The sequence below is a fragment of the Manis pentadactyla genome, chromosome 10 (genome assembly GCF_030020395.1).
Source record: "Manis pentadactyla isolate mManPen7 chromosome 10, mManPen7.hap1, whole genome shotgun sequence".
Lineage (NCBI taxonomy): Eukaryota > Metazoa > Chordata > Mammalia > Pholidota > Manidae > Manis > Manis pentadactyla.
In genome coordinates this window covers 87,219,897-87,239,650 of record NC_080028.1, presented here as the reverse complement: position 1 = coordinate 87,239,650, position 19,754 = coordinate 87,219,897, and the positions used below count along the sequence as shown (strand labels likewise).

Sequence of the window (19,754 nt, the reverse complement as noted above, 5' to 3'; positions counted from 1 at the left end):
TGGATCAATGACCAAATAAAAACAAAGATCAAGCAATACATGGAGACAAATGACAACAATAACTCAGCACTGCAAATCTGTGGGATGCAGCGAAGGCCATGCTAAGAGGAAAATATATTGCAATACAGGCCTACCTCAGGAAAGGAGAACAATCCCATGTAAGCAGTCTAAACTCACAACTAATTAAACTAGAAAAACAAGAACAAATGAGGCCCAAAGTCTGTAGAAGGAGGGACATAATAAAGATTAGAGCAGAAGTAAATAAAATCGAGAAGAATAAAACAATAGAAAGAACCAATGAAAGCAGGAGCTGCTTCTTTGAGAAAAAAAAATAGATAAACCCCTAGCTAGACTTATCAAGAAAAAAAGGGAGTCTATATACATAAACAGAATCAGAAATGAGAAAGGAAAAATCACTACGGACACTACAGAAATACAAAGAATTATTAGAGAATACTAGGAAAAATTATATGCTAACAAAATGGAAAACCTAGAAGAAATAGACAACTTTCTAGAAAAATACAACATATCAAGGCTGACCCAGAAAGAAACAGAAAATCTGAACAGACCAATTCCTAGCAACAAAATTGAATTGGTAATCAAAACACTACCTAAGAATAAAACTCCTGGACTACATGGTTTCACCACTAAATTTAATCAAACATTTAGTGAAGATCTAATACCCATCATCCTTAAAGTTTTCCAAAAAGTAGAAGAGGAAGGAATACTTCCCAACTCATTCTATGAGGCCAGCATCACCCTAATATCAAAACCAGGCAAAGACACCACAAAAAAAGAAAATTACAGACCAATGTCTAATGAACACAGATGCAAAAATACTCAACAAAATATGTGCAAACTGAATTAAAAAATACATCAAAAAGACCATCCATCATGACCAAGTTGGATTTATTCCAGTGATGCAAGGATGGTACAATATGAGAAAATCCATCAACATTATCCACCACATCAACAAAGGAAAAAAATCACATGATCATCTCCATAGATGCTGAAAAAGCATTCGACAAAATTCAACATCCATTCATGATAAAAACTCTCAACAAAATGGGTACAGACGGCAAGTACCTCAACATAATAAAGGTCATATATGACAAACTCACAGCCAACATCATACTTAACAGCGAGAAGCTGAAAGCATTTCCTTTAAGAAAGGGAACAAGACAAGGATGTCCACTCTCTCCACGTTTATTCAACATACTTTTGGAGGTCCTAGTCACAGCAATCAGACAAGACAAAGAAATAAAAGTCATCCAGATTGGTAAAGAAGAAGTTCAACTGTCACTTTTTGCAGATGACATGATATTGTACATAAAAATAGAGAATCCACTCCAAAACTACTAGATCTAATATCTGAATTCAGCAACATTGCAGGATACAAAATTAATAGACAGAAATTTGTTGTACTCCTATACACTAATGATGAACTAGCAGAAAGAGAAATCAGGAAAATAATTCCATTCACAATTGCATCAAAAAGAATAAAATACCTAGGAATAAACCTAAGCAAGGAAGTGAAAGAGCTATACACTGAAAACTACGAGACACTCATGAGAGAAATTAAAGAAGATACCAATAAATGGAAACACATCCTGTGCTCATAGATAGGAAGAATTAATATTGTCAAAATGGCCTTCCTGCCTAAAGCAATCTATAGATTCAATGCAATTCCTATCAAAATAATAACAGCATTCTTCAACAAACTAGAGAAAATTGTTCTAAAATTCATATGGAACCACAAAAGGTCCCAAATAGCCAAAGCAATTCTAAGAAGGAAGAATAAAGCTGGGGGGAATTATGCTCCCCAAGATCAAGCTCTACTATAGTACAAAGCCACAGTAGTCAAGAAAATTTGGTACTGGTACAAGAACAGACCCACAGAGCAATGGAACAGATTAGAGAGTCCAGATACAAACTCAAGTATATATGGTCAATTAATATATGATAAACGAGCCATGGACATACAATGGGGAAATGACAGCCTCTTCAACAGCTGGTGTTGGCAAAACTGGACAGCTACATGTAAGAGAATGAAACTAGATTATTGTCTATCCCCTTATACAAAAGTAAACTCAAAATGGATCAAAGACCTGAATGTAAATCATGAAACCATAAAACTCTTAGAAGATAACATAGGCAAAAATCTCCTGAATATAACCATGAGCAACTTTTTTCTGAATGCATCTCCTTGAGCAAGGGAAACAAAAGCAAAAATGAAACACATGGGACTACATCAAACTTAAAAGCTTCTGTACAGGAAAGGACACCATCAACAGAACAAAAAGGCAACCTACAGTATGGGAGAATATATTTGTAAATGACATATCCGACAAGGGGTTAACATCCAAAATATATACAGAACTCACATGCCTCCACACCCAAAAAGCAAATAACCGATTTAAAAATGTGCGGAGGATATGAACACACAATTCTCCAAAGAAGAAATTCAGATGGCTTATAGGCACATGAAAAGATGCTCCACATCACTAATTATCAGGGAAATGCAAATAAAAACCACAATGAGATATCACCTCACACCAGTTAGGATGGCCAGTATCAAAAAGACTAAGAAGAACAAATGCTGGCGAGGATGTGGAGAAAGGGGAACCCTCCTACACTGCTGGTACATGTAAGCTAATTCAACCATTGTGGAAAGCAATATGGAGGTTCCTCAAAACACTAAAAATAGAATTACCATTTGACCCAGGAATTTCACTCCTAGGAATTTACCCAAAGAATATAATTTCTCAGATTCAAAAAGACATAGCCATCCCTATGTTTACTGGAGCACTATTTACAATAGCTAAGATATGGAAGCAACCTAAGTGTCCATTAGTAGATGAATGGATAAAGAAGCTGTACATATACACAATGGAATACTACTCAGCCATAAGAAAGAAACAAATTCTACAATTTGCAACAACATGGATGGAGCTGGAGGATATTATGCTCAGTGCAATAAGCCAGGCAGAGAAAGACAAGTACCAAATGATTTCCCTCATTTGTGGAGTATAACAATGAAGCAAAACTGAAGGATCAAAAACAGCAACAGACTCACAGACTCCAAGAAAGGCGGTTACCAAAGGGGAGGGGTGGGGGAAGATGGAGGGAGAAGGGGATTCAGGGGTATTATGATTAGCACACATGGTGTGGGAGGGATCAGGGAGAAGACTAGCACAGAGAAGGCAAAGAGTGACTCTGTGGCATCTTACTACACTGATGGGCAGTGACTGCAATGGGGTATGGGGGGGACACAATAACAGGGCGGAATGTAGTAACCACATCGTTTTTTCATGTGAAGCCTTCATTTAAGTGTAGATGAATAATACCTTAATAAAAATTAAAAAATGAAAAATAAAGAAGTCATTATAATTTGCAAGAATATAGCCTTTCTCTTAAGTTGCTCACAATATTCTTGTTACCCTTAAATCTCAGAAAAATTTCAAGTGGGTATTATGTTACCCTTCTTTGTTTATCCTGTAAGGTATTATTAAAATTGTTAATTTCCACACTAAGTTCTATTTTGGAAACTAAAGAGAAATTTAGCATTTGAACTTCAATAAATAACCATTCTTTCCACTTCCTTAAAAGTATCTCCATTCCCAATAACTTTTTTGCATTATTTTCTTCTATTTATGTGATCTTCTTTTGCTCTGGATATGATTTCCAGTTTTTTTCTTGGCTTTACTTATTAAAAGCTTCATAGTATCAGTTATTTTGTTCCTATGTGTACTCTTGTACATACTATTATTATTTTGTATCTATTTTTTTGCAAAGACACCTAATCTATGGCTATTATATTTTTAATTCTAACCTATTTGTGTTTAATAGTCATGCATAATTTTTCTTCTCTAAAAGTAGGTAACTCCTGCCTGAATTGTAGTGGTGATACTCTTTAAAAAATTTTTTTACTGAGGTACATAAAATGCAAAAATCTTAGCTTAATGTATTCTCACGTGTATACACTCATGTAACCATCACCCAGATCAAGATATGAAACATTATCACTAATTTTTCCCTCTTCACCATTCCCTTACAGCAACCACCTATCTATCCTTTGCATTTGACTCTATTTGTTTTGTGTTTTAAATTCCACACATAAGCAAAATCATATTGTATTTGTCTTTCTTGAACTTATTTCATTTAGCATAATACCCTCTAGTTACATCCACATTGTCACAAATTTCATTTCAGTCTTTTTATAAGCTTTATAAAGATTTCATTTTTTATAGCTGAGTAATATTCCATTGTATATATGTATCACACCTTTTTTATCCATTCATCTGATGATGGACATTTAAGTTGTTTATATATCTTCGTTACTGTAAAATAATGCTGCAATCAACACAGAAGTGCCTGTATCTTTTCAGATTAGTAATTTTGTTTTCTTCTGGTGATTTCCCAGAAGTGGACTTGCTGGGTCTATAGTTCTATTTTTAGTTTTTTGAGAGTTGTGATTCTTGTTTAAAAGTTACTATTACATTGTTTTGTTTTTCTGGCTTTGCTCTTTTGGCCTAGTAAACTTGTTTACTAGTCATAGGTTACTTTTTTATTTCAGTGATCCCTGACCATACCTCAGTGGATTTTTTGTTATTGTTATGATTTTTATTTGTTCCAAGTAATTTTTATAGTATCTTAATGAGAAAAGAAACAACTCTGTATACTCCCATAACTTCCTTAATGGTTCCCAGATAGAAATGACTGTAATTCCACAAAAATTCCACAATTCATGAGAAGAGGTCAATGTAAATAGCCTCAAACTCAACTATTTCTGACTCAAAATATCTGAGGAGTAGGACTCAGCTGCAGACACCATTCACTGATCAGCAAGATCCTACTCCATATTCAGTTATTTTGGAAAATTTTACTGGAATATACCTATTTGCATAAGGTGTTTTCCTTAAAATGTACTCTTCCCAAATTTTCTATGTAAACATTTCTTAAAAGATAAAGGCAAAAGACATTTAGAAATGCTTCAATTTCTTCTACTTTCTATTAGTTTGGAAGAAATAGACAAGCAAGTTCTATAATATTTTTTGAAGCCATTGTATTCAAAACCATGGCTTTAATAAAAGTCGAAATGTAGGTTGAATAATTTATTAAAACAGAACATAGTATTCAAAACATCAAAGTTATAACTCCAGTCACTGGAGAAACTAGTGCTACTACTGGACTTGAAATGACTACCTAAAAGTATCAAGGATGAATATATCTAAAATTCTACAGTTGAACCTAAATGTAGAAATAATGCTAAATTATCAGCCAGCCAAAGCAATGTGTTTTCACCCCTTCCCCACCCATTAAATACTTTGCTTTTACTTTCAGTTTTTAAAAATCCTAGTTTATATACAATAGTCTCTAATGAAGATACCACTAGACAACCCCAGAATGAAAGTATGCTTTCTTCTACCAAATAATTCCATGGAAGAACCTTGACATATGCTAGAAGGTGACTACTCTATGCCTCCTACTCTTCTGTAACTGGAATTGACCAGGAAGGCAAGAGGTGCCACCCTAACTGAAAAATAACTGGAAATTCCTAAGACAAGCAAAGGAAAGCATAACTTACACAGTTAACACAATGAGACAGGTAGAACTGTGAAGGCCTTCCTCACAGCTCTCTTCAACAATTTCTGCCTATGTACCTGAGCCATCTGGTGACATCTTCAAGCCTTCAAGACTGCCTAAATATTTTCAGTATTTTAGTACTAAATAATACTAAAATAAATATTAAGATACTTATTTTAAACAATTTTCCCAGAATAAAAATTTCTATAGGAAGGCAGAAGTACACAGGATGATTAACTCTGGGGTAAGAATTCTTTATGTCATGAATCTCAACTAATACGGAATATCTATAACTTGGTACGTACTAGTACATTGATTTTGTATGTTTCTGCCTTATCTTATCCCCCAGTAAGCTCTTTTGGAGAGCTGGGACTCAGTCTTAAAGAGGTAATACAGTCTAGATTAGACCTGCCTCAACCAAGTAGCTCTACTCTTACCTGTATTATATTGGAATTCTGGGTATGATTATGCTTCAAAAAAGAGTTCAAATATTATTATTTTGTTTTATTTTTAAGTTTAAAAAAGTACTGCATCCCACTAAAATTAAAATGACTGATGATACCAAGTGAAGCAACTAGAACATATATAGGCACATGTGAATGGTATAGCATACATGAATGCTACTAGACACTTTGGAAAAGAGTTAAAGAGATATGTTAAAGATAGATAGAGGCATATAGAGATAGAGGTAGAAATATCTTAAAATCCAGCAATCTATCTATATATACCCAAGAGAAATCAATGCTTATGTCCACCAAAAGTAATGTACAAGAATGTTCTTAGCAACTTTATCCATAATAGCCCAAAACTAGAAACACCAAATGCCCATCAACAGAACAATGGATAAATTGTGTTGTAATTACATATTGGAATATTACACAGTAACAAAAAGACTTAACTTCTGCTGTTTACAACATTATGAGTGAATCCAATGTTTAATGAAAGAAGCCAGGCACAAGATAACAAACAGGTATGACTGCATTTGTATGAAGTTTCAAAACAAGCAAGATTGATTGTTTTTGAACTTCATATAGAACCCCATATCATTTCTGGTGAAAGAGGTTGAAACAGTGGTTACTTCTGGGTTAAGGAGAATATTAATTGAGGAGCACAAAGGGGCATCCTGGTTGCTAGTAATTTTCTTTACCTTTTTATGGAAGGAATTACACAAGTACATACAGATGTAAACATTCATCAGATTGGATACTGAATATATGCACATTTACTATACATGCTATACCTTAACCTTTTTAAAAACTCACATAGTAGCAAGAGTCTTGGAATAAGCATTGGAAATTCTAGTCATGGTTCTGCCATGTGTGATTCCTGACAAAGTATAGTACACCTCACAGGGTCTCTATTTCATATGGTAAATCTAAAGTCTCTTTCCCTTCTTAAATCTATTAATTCCAAGTGTCTACGAGTTTCTTCAGTCTTCAGGTTTGCCTCAAAGACAGTAAGTATACGTGCAAACTGATCTTTTACTGAAATTTAACTTGAGCTTATCTCATTAATCCCTACTTGGAAAGACTGGAGTGCCTAAAAGGCTTATTTTATACTAACAGAAGGTAGTAGCACCAGAATCTCTGGGCCAACATATAAACACACATAGTGAAACACTTATCTAGGAATACAGGTGATCAGAAATTACTTATGGTCTATTATAAAGAACAACAAACTGATGACAGTAGCTAGAGCTTTAATTCTCTTTGAATCAGTAAAAATAGCTTTAAGCCACTGGAGTAATGATACCTAATAATTTATAATCAGTAACTTTCTGCTATGTGCAAAATGTAGATATTCCTTTCAAGTTATCTATATGAGAAATCAATATTTACTGCACAAGTTCTATGTACTGAGAAAAAACATCAAGAAGATACTCCTCAGTAGGAGTAAGCAAGGCACACAAGGGAAGTACCGTTTTTCCTTTTTTCTACAGGGGATATATATTTATAAATGGAAAAGAGAGAAAAAATAAAACAAAATTTAGTTCTTAATCAGGAGATGCTACCTGAATTTAACAGTAGTTTCCATTTTTATATCCTCATTCTAGGTATATAAGTTATCAAGTCAGGTCAACAGATCAAGTCAGGGCACCATAGTCATCACTTCATGAAAAAGAAGGAAAATGCAATGGCTTAACAAGTATTTGAATCCAAGGAACTTCTTATATGGATTAAACTTCCAAATTTCAGAGTTCTCTAGCTTTTTGTAAAAATCAAGAGAAGATATATCCATCAGATGACCAAAAAAGCACTACATGTAATAAAATGCAATGGAATAAAGCACTAGCCCACTGAGACCACAGCATGGATGCTAATTCTAATTGTGGCCTTGCCATCTAAATTTGAGTAAATCATTTTGATCTTTCTGACTCTGCTTTCCTATCTGTAAAATGAAGGGATTGGGTTAGATAATTCTATCACCAAAAATTCCTAAATGTTTGAAATTCACTACATTCTCATCCACATTAGATGCTTTTCCTTACATTAATCCAAACAAATCCAACTATCCTTATAACAAAAAATCTAAAACTTAGAAATCAGAAGTCACTAAAATTGAATGATGGATATCTTAAAGCCTAAAGTCTGAAAACAGCCTTTTGCTGCTATAAACTGGGTTTGCCTTCTGCAAATAAATTAAAAACATAAAGAAACAAATGAACAAAATTAATGAAAGGGTCTATAATTAACTGCCTAGAGAATTTTTAAAATACTCACTGATGAAGCATATCTGTTCAAGAAAAGGTATGTAGTTTTCACACACACACACACACACACACCTTCACTAGCTGAATATAAAGTCAAAAAAAACCCAAACAAACCAGCATCTACTCACTTTGACAGAGATACTCCCCCAGCTTTCCCAATCATCTCTTCATGGTGCAATACTGACTGGTTCCACGGAATATGAAGGAACTTTAAAAGTGTTCTCATCCACCGTTCAGGATGTAGGACAAGTTGTTCATAGTGAACTAACATGCATTTTTTATAACCAACCTCCATACACTGGTTATACATGGTCTCTATGGCACGATTCCACTTGGACAAACAGTCCCTATAGCTGTTCAGGTCAAACCCAGCTATAGTAACTTTCCGAGAAATCATTGAATGTACTGATGCCCGGCCATCTCGGACCATCAGGAGAAATTTGGCATTGGGGAATAACCTAGCAAGGTAAGTTAAGGATTTCAGAGCAAAAGGATCTTTATTACATAAATGAGGGGCTGGCTCCCCATGCTTCACAATGATTTCCAGTAAGAAGGCTTGCATGGCAGAATCCAGCACTTCATCAGTGACACCAGCCTCATCCAAGCGTATTTTCTCTTTACTCGACCGTGACCACATCTGTTTCAGGGCCAGGATCCGGGGAATAACCCTAGTTTCCTCTCCACAGCGAATATCAGGGTGTGCATCTAGCATGGCCCTCATGAGTGTGGTTCCACTCCGAGGCACACCTCCAATAAATATTAAAGGCATATCTTTGTGGTAGGCAAAGGTTTTATTGGCTTTGATGTCCAGGCCAGTTCGCACAGTGGTCTTTGTACTCTCCAATTTGAAGGGTTGGCTATGTTCCTCTATTTGATGATGGCATTCCATGGCATGTTGGCCCAAGTAAAACACAGTCACAGAACTAATCACCAGACATGCCAACAGTAAGTTCTGCTTCAGTTTTCCAACCATCTTGATCTGGTTATCTTGCTATTAAACAGGTATTATGCTCAAAACGGTTTTCAGAAAATGTTCAGGCCATGGAGATTCTACTTCAGAAAGGTGATCAACATCTGATAGGAAAAGGAAAAAATCACTTTAAGATTGTTAACAAATTAGTAACCAGTTATCACCACTATATTTTAGCTAGAAAGAAGCTAAAACAGTCTTAGATGCTTTGATATTCTTACAACACACATATAAATAAATGCAAGTAAAAAGAAATCAACACTTCTAATCAGAAACAGTTTTTCTTAATGTAATAATTCTGAAGCTATATACCTTTCACAGAATGGAAAAATAAAACTCTTTCAGTGAATCAAGCAAATATTTAATATGCCTAAGTATGCTTGGGGTCTAAACACAGGCTCATTCATCTCTGGTATTTGTATTTGCTTCATCCTCAGAAAGTCATTATTTCCACTTCTACCATAAAGAGAAATTATAAGAAGAAACATACAATTTCCTGATCTGTAATACAGATGCAGTTTATTCATCCCACAAATTGCTGAGATATGACAGACCAGATACTTGGGCTTGGCTGAGGATGAACTTTGAATAACCAGCAGTGTAGTGACCCCTCCTCTCAGGAAAGAAAGTCTCATGGACAGACAGATATACAAACAGTAAGAAAATGTGACCAGTGCCTCAATAAAAGAAGCAAAGGGGACAATGGGAGTATACTGAAAAGGAGTATATAAGTCTATCTGAGGAAGCTGTAAAAGGCTTATAGAAAATAAGAGGGAGGAGTATGCTCCACAATAGGAACTATAGCACAATGGCATGACAGAACACAACACAACTAGGTGACAAGAAATAGTTCAGGAGAGCTGGTGTATAAGGTGCAAAGAAAATTGTGTGCCTGTGATCTAGCCTTCAGAAGGACAAATAATATTTGGACACACAAAGAGCACTACAAGCTAAAGATACACTATGATCAAAGATGTGGACATGTAAAAGCAGAGGCATATATGTAAAACAAACATAGGACAGAAAATATACACACTATGCATATGTAAAACATACATAATATGGAACTACTAGTTTAGCTATAACAAGAATACATACTATGAAGCAGACAGCAATCAGACTATACCTAGACTAAAAAAATTCACCTTGAATCCTCAGAGGGCAAGTGTGATGGTTAATTTTAAGTGTCGACTTGGCTAGGCTATGGTGCCCAGGGTTTGGTCTAACATTAGTGTAGATGTTGCTATGAAGCTATTATTTAGATGTGATTAACAATTAAATCAACAGACTGACTAAAGCAGATCACCCTCTATAATACAGGTGGGCCTCATCCCATAATTGAAGTCCTTAAGTAAAAAGGCAGGTTTCCCGAAGAAAAAGGAATTCTCCTCAGGACTGCAACATAGAAATCCTGTCTGAGTTTTCAGCCTGCTGCCCTGCAGAATCTGAACTCATAGCTAACATCAAAACTTACCTTGCTGGACAGCCCTGCAGATTTCAGAAATGCCAGTTCCACAATTATATGAGCCAATTCCTTAAAAACTCTCTTTCCCTCATATATGCACATAATATCCTAACAGTAAGTATACCTGGGGAAATGACTGACTACACTAGAAAAAGAATATATTCTGAGAGGCAGGATATTTAGCTATGGACTAATGAGAAGGTGGGTAATTCTTCCCATAAAACAATTATAAAGCTGTGATGAAATTGACAAAACAACCCTTTCAGTCCTCTGGAAATTGACCAAGGAGTACAACAACCCAGGTAGCACATTTGTTTAAAAAACTGCTGTATGTTGAGTGACAGTATGTGGTGTTCTTGCCTGAGACTACTCTCACCCCAACATCCACACACTCAGTAGATACAGAGGTTTGGCATGCAGAACGAGAAAGGACAAAACAAGGACTGGTAGCTTTGCTGTCAGGATCAAAGGGCAACTGCTCAATTTGGAATGGTGGAAACACACATGCCCAGCTGTGCTGGCAGTGTAAGTGATGTTCCAGGTGGCAGATGAGCATGTAGAGCAAACAGCTCCAATAACCTAAGGTTATAGTTATGGTTACAAACTCATGGCCAACCTTGAGGCTGCACATCTGCAAAGAAGAAACATGAAAGGACTGAGCGGAAAGTAACCACCAAGGAAGATTTGAAAATGGCCTGAGCTTATGAGTGTGCTCCTCTACCCATATGCAGATCCCACTGGCAGAAGACAAGTCTTATTGGCTCAAGATATTTGAACACAACCACTGTCCACTAAGCTATACCACAGGGTAGTAACAACCAGAAAGCCATGCTTAAACATGAAGACAACTATGAATGATGTGTATACCTGGACACCTACATTAGCATGAAATTTCCACATAAGGCAAATTTATAGAGACAGAAATGGTTGGAAGGAAGAATTTAATGGCAAACAGGCACAAGGGGATTTCAGTAGGAGAAAGGTTCTAAAACTGGACTGTTGTCAAAGTTGCACAACTCTATAAATAATCTACTAAAAATGATTGACTTGTGCCCTTACAATGGCTACGTTTTATGGTATATAAATTACTCCTCCATGTGACTGTTTTTTTTTTTAAAGAACACATTCCTTGACAAATATTTTGATAGCCTCCATAGACATACCAACCAAGATCTGGGTTTTGTTTACTCATATATTCACTCAGTCAGATATTTGAACACCCACTGTTCAGGCACTTTATTATAACACTGGAACAAAGAACAACAAAGTGAGACTAGACTGAGATTAAAAGATGAGCATAAGAAAAAACTGCAAAGAAAAAAACATTAATTAACATAACTGGAAGCAACTGAGCAATGAAATACCTCTGCAGAAAACTGTAACCATGATATAGAAGACACAGTTCAGATGTTATACCAGTATTCAACATAAAAGGGAGTAGGTGGGAAGAAAACAATGGAGAAAAATAAAGAGTAACTTAAAAAAGAGATAATTAAGATTCAACCCTAGATTATAATATTATGGCTGAAGAAACAAACTACATTACATGCACAAAAGAAAACATTTCTGAACTGAAAGAGGAAAACATCTGAACATCTGTCTATAGATGTGAGGGCCTACATTTACAGCAGAACAAATGACAATAAACGAGTCTGGATATACCCTGGCAATTTCAAATACGACCATTTAAAATTTTAAATTTCAAATATCCTTCGATTTCAAATGTGAAGGAAATAGTTCTGCAGGCTTCCAAACACGTAAAACAAATAAGGAATGAAGGACCAAACAGCAAATTGGCATTATATGTCTCTGCAACATTAAATGCTTATCCTCTGGTTTCCTTGTAGGTACCATTCTTCATTTTTCAAATTTGCTATAATGAACACTTGTTACTTTTCAAAGTAGGAACAGAAAAACTGATATTTTAAAGGTAATAGCAAAAGTCTTTCCTAAAAAATGACATATAGGTAAAGATCTGAAGAACGAGTAAGAATAAGGTGGGGAAACAAAAGCAAAAATGAACAAGGGGGACTACATCAAACTAAAAAGCTTCTGTAAAGCAAAAGACACCATCAGTAGAACAAAAAGTATCCCACAGTATGGGAAAATATATACATAAATGATATATCTGATAAAGGTTTGACATCCAAAATATATAAAGAGCTCACACACTTCAACAAACAAAAAGCAAATAATCCACTTAAAAAATGGACAGAGGAGCTGAACAGACAGTTCTCCAAAGAAGAAATCAGATGGCCAACAAGCACATGAAAAGATGCTCCACATCGCTAATCATCAGAGAGATGCAAATTAAAACCACAATGAGATATCACCTCACACCAGTTAGGATGGCCAATATCCAAAAGACAAACAACAACACATGCTGGCGAGGATGTGGAGAAAGGGGAACCCTCCTACACTGCTGGTGGGAATGTAAACTAGTTCAACCATTGTGGAAAGCAGTATGGAGGTTCCTCAAACAACTAAAAATAGAAATAACATTTGACCCAGAAATTCCACTTCTAGGAATTTACCCTAAGAATGGAGCAGCCCAGTTGGAAAAAGACATATGCACCCCTATGTTTCTCGCAGCACAATTTACAATAGCCAAGAAAGGGAAGCAAGCAGTGTCCATCAGTAGATGAATGGATAAAGAAGATGTGGTACATATACACAATGGAATATTACTCAGCTATAAGAAGAAAACAAATCCTAACTTTTACAACAACATGGATGGAGCTAGAGGGTATTATGCTCAGTGAAATAAGCCAGGCGGAAAAAGACAAGTATCAAATGATTTCACTCATCTGTGGAGTATAAGAACAAAGAAAAAAACTGAAGGAACATAACAGCCGCAGAAACACAGAACCCAAGAATGGACTAACAGTTCCCAAAGGGAAAGGGACTGGGGAGGATGGGTGGGAAGGGAGGGACAAGGGGGAAAAAGGGGCATTACAATTAGCAGACATAATGTAGGGGGGAGCACAGGAAGGGCTGTACAACACAGAGAAAACAAGTAATGATCCTGTAGCATCTTACTACGCTGATGGACAGTGACTGTAATAGGGTATGTTGGGGGGACTTGATGATGGGATCAGTCTAGTAACCATAATGTTGCTCATGTAATTGTAGATTAATGATACCAAAATAAGTAAATAAATAAATAAATACCTATTGATATGGAGATGGCCTACTTCTACTCTCCACCCCTTGGGAATACCTACTGATAAGGAGATGCACTAAGGCCAGGTGAGAGATCCTGGAAATATTGCAATTTTACCAGCAGCCCAATCCTCCAGAAACTTTGACTCACAATCTACTTGTGCCCCATCTTCCACAACGGCCCCTGTGTGAGAAAACTGGGGCACCGCAACCAGACTATTAACATAAAATCATGATAATCCTCAAGCCGAGGACTCAGATAGGTTCAAACTCCTATGCAGATTAAGTCCACAGCTGGCCTGTTCCACAGGCAGTCAGCAGCTGAACAGGTAGGGGGTACACAGAAGTTATGACAGGGAAGCTGCAGCCAGGGGGGCACATACCAGGCCACAAGACTGCAAAAGAAAATAACTTTAAGGGCAATAAAATACCTGATTTAATGACAGCAGCATAAGCAAATCTTGTACATCAGGTAGAATGCATGCAAGAAAGTGGTCCTGTGACATGACAGTGGCAGGAATGGGATCTTGTCCTGGTCTAGTATACCAGACTTTCACCCCCTTCCCTGTACGAGTTACAGATGGGTCAGTAGATAGGGCCACGGGAGGTACATGCACTGGCCATAAAGATAAAACTAAACTTCCCGTAAGATGCTCTTACTGAGGGAGGAGCCAAGATGGTGGCGTGAGTAGTTCAGTGGAAATCTCCTCCCAAAAACATATATATTTTTGAAAATACAACAATACAACTATTCCTAAAAGAGACACCAGTAGATACAGTAAAACAGCCAGGCTACATCTACATCTGCGAGAACTCAGCATCACACAAAGGGGGTAAGTTACAAGCTGCGGCATGGCGGGAACCGAGTGCCCCCCTACCCAAGCCCCTCAGTGGGAAGAAAGGATTCGGAGCGGGGAGGGAGTGAACGCCTAGAACAGCTAAACAACCAGCTCTGGTAGTCCACACTGGGAGCACAGACACATGGTGCACGGTGTGCTGGATATTAGAGAAACGGAAAAGCAAAACCTACAAGCGGGTCCCTGCAACCGGTGCCCCTGGAACAAAAGAAAAGTGAGTGCTTTTTGCAAGTCCTAAAGGGACAGGGACCTCACAGCTGGACGAAGTCATCCTGGCACACTCTGCCCAGCACCTGGGAATCCCGGGGAACTCTAGTTGACCTAACTCCCTGGGCAGCAGAGCAGCTCTGAAGCCCCTCACGGTGATAAGCAACCTGCCAGTCGTTCCCGCAACTGGGGAGGACCCCGACACACCAGCCCAGTAGCGGAAGAGCAAATACACATGGTGGCGGCAATGCCACAGGGGCCCAAGGGAGGCTCGCGCGAGCCGGCGGCAGTGGCGGAGGATCCCAGGAGTAGCAGTGACCCCAGCAGCTGCCCAGAATCTCAGCTTGGTGCACAGCCGCCCAGGCCAGACCCAAAGGCAATAGCCAGTACACAGCTGCCCAGCAGGGGTGCTGCATTCACAGGAGAGTACACCTGGTGCGCCTCCCACTCCCCGCAGGCTCTGCACTACTCTGATGGAGACCCCGCCCACAGCAGCTTAGGGGATCAACCCACAGGCTGGTCCAGGAGTGTGGGTAACTGACACAGGCAGTGGAGAAGGGGAAGGCGACCAGCAAACAGGAAAGGACTTTGTTTTCCCAGCTGACACACACGTTATATGCCTACAGCTACCTCTATCACCATGAAAAGGCAGAAGAATTTGGTCCAATCCAAAATTACCCAGACAACCCCCAAGAGAGGGCCTGGGGAGACAGACTTCACCAATCTCCCCGAAAAAGAATTCAAAGTAAAGGTCGTAACAATGCTGATGGATCTACAGAGTAATATGTAAGAGCTAAAGGAGCAAGTACAGAGGGAGAATACACAAATAAAACAATCTCTGGAAGGACTTAAGGGCAGACTGGATGAGGTGCAAGAGGCCATTAATGGAATAGAAATCAGAGAACAGGAAGGCAGAGAAGCTGACGCAGAGAGAGATAAAAGGATTTCTATGAATGAAAGAATATTAAGAGAACTGTGTGACCAATCCAAATGGAACAATATCCGCATCATAGGGGGACCAGAAGAAGAGAGAGAAAAAGGGATAGAAACTTTTTTTGGAGGACAACACCAAGACACATATTAATTAAAATGGTAAAGATCAAGGACAAGGACAGAGTTTTAAAGGCAGCTAGAGAGAGGAAAGAGGTCACCTACAAAGGAAAACCCATCAGGCTATCATCAGACTTCTCAATAGAAACCTTACAGGCCAGAAGAGAATGGCATGATATATTTAATGCAACGAAACAGAAGGGCCTTGAACCAAGAATACTGTACTCAGCACGATTACCATTTAAATATGAAGGAGGGATTAAACAATTCCCAGACAAGCAAAAGTTGAGGGAATTTACCTCCCACAAATCACCTCTACAGGGTATTTTAGAGGGACTGCTCTAGATGGAAACAATCCTAAGGCTAAATAGATGTTGCCAGAGAAAATAAAATCAGCAAAGAAAGATCAACCAAATACCAACTTAGGGCAAAAAAAAAAAAACCAACTACTCACAAAAGGAGTCAAAGGAAACACAAAAGAACACAGAATGAAACACCTAACATATAAAGATTGGAGGAGGACAAATAAGAAGAGAGGGAAAGAATCTTCAGACTGTGGTTACACTAGCTTAATAAGCGAGTTAAGTTAGACAGATAGTAAAGAAGCTAACCTTGAACCTTTGGTAACCACGAATCCAAAGCCTGCAATGGCAATAAGAACATATCTCTCAATAATCACCCTAAATGTAAACAGACTGAATGCACAAAACAAAAGACACAGAGTAACAGAATGGATAAAAAAGCAAGACCCATCTATATGCTGCTTACAAGAGACTCATCTCAAACCCAAAAACATACACAGACTAAAAGTCAAGGGATGGAAAAAGATATTCCATGCAAACAATAGGGAGAAAAAAGCAGGTGTAGCAGTGCTGGTATCAGACAAAACAGACTTCAAAACAAGGAAAGTAACAAGAGATAAAGAAGGACATTACACAATGATAAAGGGGTAAGCCCAACAAGAAGATATAATGATTATAAATATATATGCACCCAATACAGGGGCACCAACATATCTGAAACAAATGCTAAGAGAATTAAAGGAGGAAATAGAGTGCAATGCATTTATTCTAGGAGACTTCAACACAACACTCACTCCAAAGGACAGATCCACCAGACAGAAAATAAGTAAGGACACAGAGGCACTGAACAACACACTACAACAGATGGACTTAACAGACATCTACAGAACCCTACACCAAAAAGCAGCAGGATGCACATTCTTCTCAAGTACACATGGAACATTCTCCAGTATAGATCACATACTATGCCACAAAAAGAGCCTCAGTAAATTAAAAAACATTGAAATTCTACCAAACAACTTCTCAGACCACGAACACATAAAACTAGAAATTAATTGTACAAAGAAAACAAAAAGGCTCACAGACACATTGAGGCTTAACAACATGCTTCTAAATAACCAATGGATCAATGACCAAATTAAAACAGAGATCAAGCAACACATGGAAACAAATGACACCAACACCATAAAGCCCCAACTTCTGTGGGATGCAGCGAAGGCAGTTCTAAGAGGAAAGTACATAGCAATCCAGGCCTACGTAAAGAAGGCAGAACATTCCCAAATGAATTGTTTAAAGTCACAATTATTGAAACTGGAAAAAGAAGAAGAAATGAAGCCCAAATTCAGCAGGAGTGACATAATAAAGATCAGAGAAGAAATAAATAAAATTGAGAATAAAATAATAGAAAAAAATGAATGAAACCAAGAGTTGGTTCCTTGAAAAAGTAAACAAAACAGATAAACCCCTACCCAGACTTATTAAGAGTTAGAGAGAATCTACACATATCAACAGAATCAGAAATGACAAAGGAAAAATCATGACAGACTCCAGAGAAATACAAAAAATTATCAGAGAATACTATGAAAATCTATATGCTAAAAAGCTAAAAACCTAGAAGAAATGGACAACTACCTCAAAAAATACAACCTTCCAAGACTGACCAAGAAACAGAAAATCTAAACAGACCAATTACCAGCAATGAAATTGAAGCAGTTATCAAAAAACTACCCAAGAACAAAACTCCTGGGCCAGATGGATTCACTGCTAAATTTTATCAGACATATAGAGAAGAGATAATACCCATTCTCCATAAAGTTTTCCAAAAAATAGAAGAGGAGGGAATAATTCCAAACGCATTCTAAGAAGACAGCATCACTCTAATACCAAAACCAGGCAAAGACCCCATCAAAAAAGAAAATTACAGACCAACATCCCTGATGAACACAGATGCAAAAATACTCCACAAAATATTAGCAAACTGAATTTAAAAATACATGAAGAGGATCATACACCATGACCAAGTGGGATTCATCTCAGGGATGCAAGGATGGTACAACATTCGAAAATCCATCAACATCATCCACCACATCAACAAAAAGGACAAAAATCACATGATCATCTCCATAGATGCTGAAAAAGCATTCGACAAAATTCAACATCCATTCATGATAAAAACCCTCAACAAAATGGGTATAGAGGGCAAGTACCTGAACATAATAAAGGCCATATATGATAAATCCACAGCCAACATCGCATTGAACAGCAAGAAGCTGTAAGCTTGTCCTCTAAGATCGGGAACAAGACAGGGATGCCCACTCTCCCCATTGTTATTCAACATAGTACTGGAGGTCCTAGCCAAGGCAGTTAGACAAAACAAAGAAATACAAGGAATCCAGATGGGTAAAGAAGAAGTCAAACCATCACTATCAGATGACATGATATTCTACATAAAAAACCCTAAAGACTCCACTCCAAAACTACTAGAACTAATATCGGAATTCAACAAAGTTGCAGGATACAAAATTAACACACAGAAATCTGTGGCTTTCCTACACACTAACAATGAATTAACAGAAAGAGAAATCAGGAAAACAATTCCATTCACAACTGCACCAAAAAGAATAAAATACCTCGGAATAAACCCAACCAAGGAAGTGAAAGACCTATACCCTGAAAACTATAAGACACTCTTAAGAGAAATTAAAGAGGACACTAACAAATGGAAACTCATCCCATGCTCTTGGCTAGGAAGAATTAATATCGTCAAAATGGCCATCCTGCCCAAAGCAATATACAGATTCAATGCAATTCCTATCAAATTACTAACAGCATTCTTCAATGAACTGGAGCAAATACTTTAAAAATTCATATGGAACCACCAAGACCCCAAACAGCCAAAGCAATCCTGAGGAGGAAGAATAAAGTGGGGGGGGATCTCGCTCCCCAACTTCAAGCTCTACTACAAAGCCACAGTAATCAAGACAATTTGGTACTGGCACAAGAACAGACCCACAGACCAGTTGAACAGAATAGAGACTCCAGACTTTATCCCAAACATATATGGGCAAATAATATATGATAAAGGAGCCATGGACATACAATGGGGAAATGACAGCCTCTTCAAGTGTTGGTGTTGGCAAAACTGGACAGCTACATGTAAGAGAAGGAAACTGGATCATTGTATAATCCCATACACAAAAGTAAATTCAAAATGGATCAAAGACCTGAATGTAAGTCATGAAACCATTAAACTCTTGGAAAAAAACATAGGCAAAAATCATTAGGAGATAAACATGAGCAACTTCTTCATGAATACATCTACCTGGGCAAGGGAAACAAAAGCAAAAATGAACAAGTAGGACTCTATCAAGCTGAAAAGCTTCTATACAGCAAAGGACACCATCAATAGAACAAAAAGGTACCCTACAGTATGGGAGAATATATT

General features: G+C 37.5%; 1 protein-coding gene across 5 annotated transcripts in view; it reads right to left on the bottom strand.

Annotated features, from left to right (window-relative positions):
* Positions 1 to 19,754, bottom strand: part of TPST1 (tyrosylprotein sulfotransferase 1) — a 591,927-nt gene that overhangs the window by 535,555 nt on the left and 36,618 nt on the right. For all 5 annotated transcript variants that reach the window (XM_057487200.1, XM_036907919.2, XM_036907915.2 and 2 more), the window contains exon 2: positions 8,425 to 9,370. In XM_057487200.1, coding sequence (XP_057343183.1) covers positions 8,425 to 9,269 — 845 coding nt within the window. In that variant the 5' untranslated portion in view covers positions 9,270 to 9,370. The remainder of the gene's footprint in view (positions 1 to 8,424; positions 9,371 to 19,754) is intronic.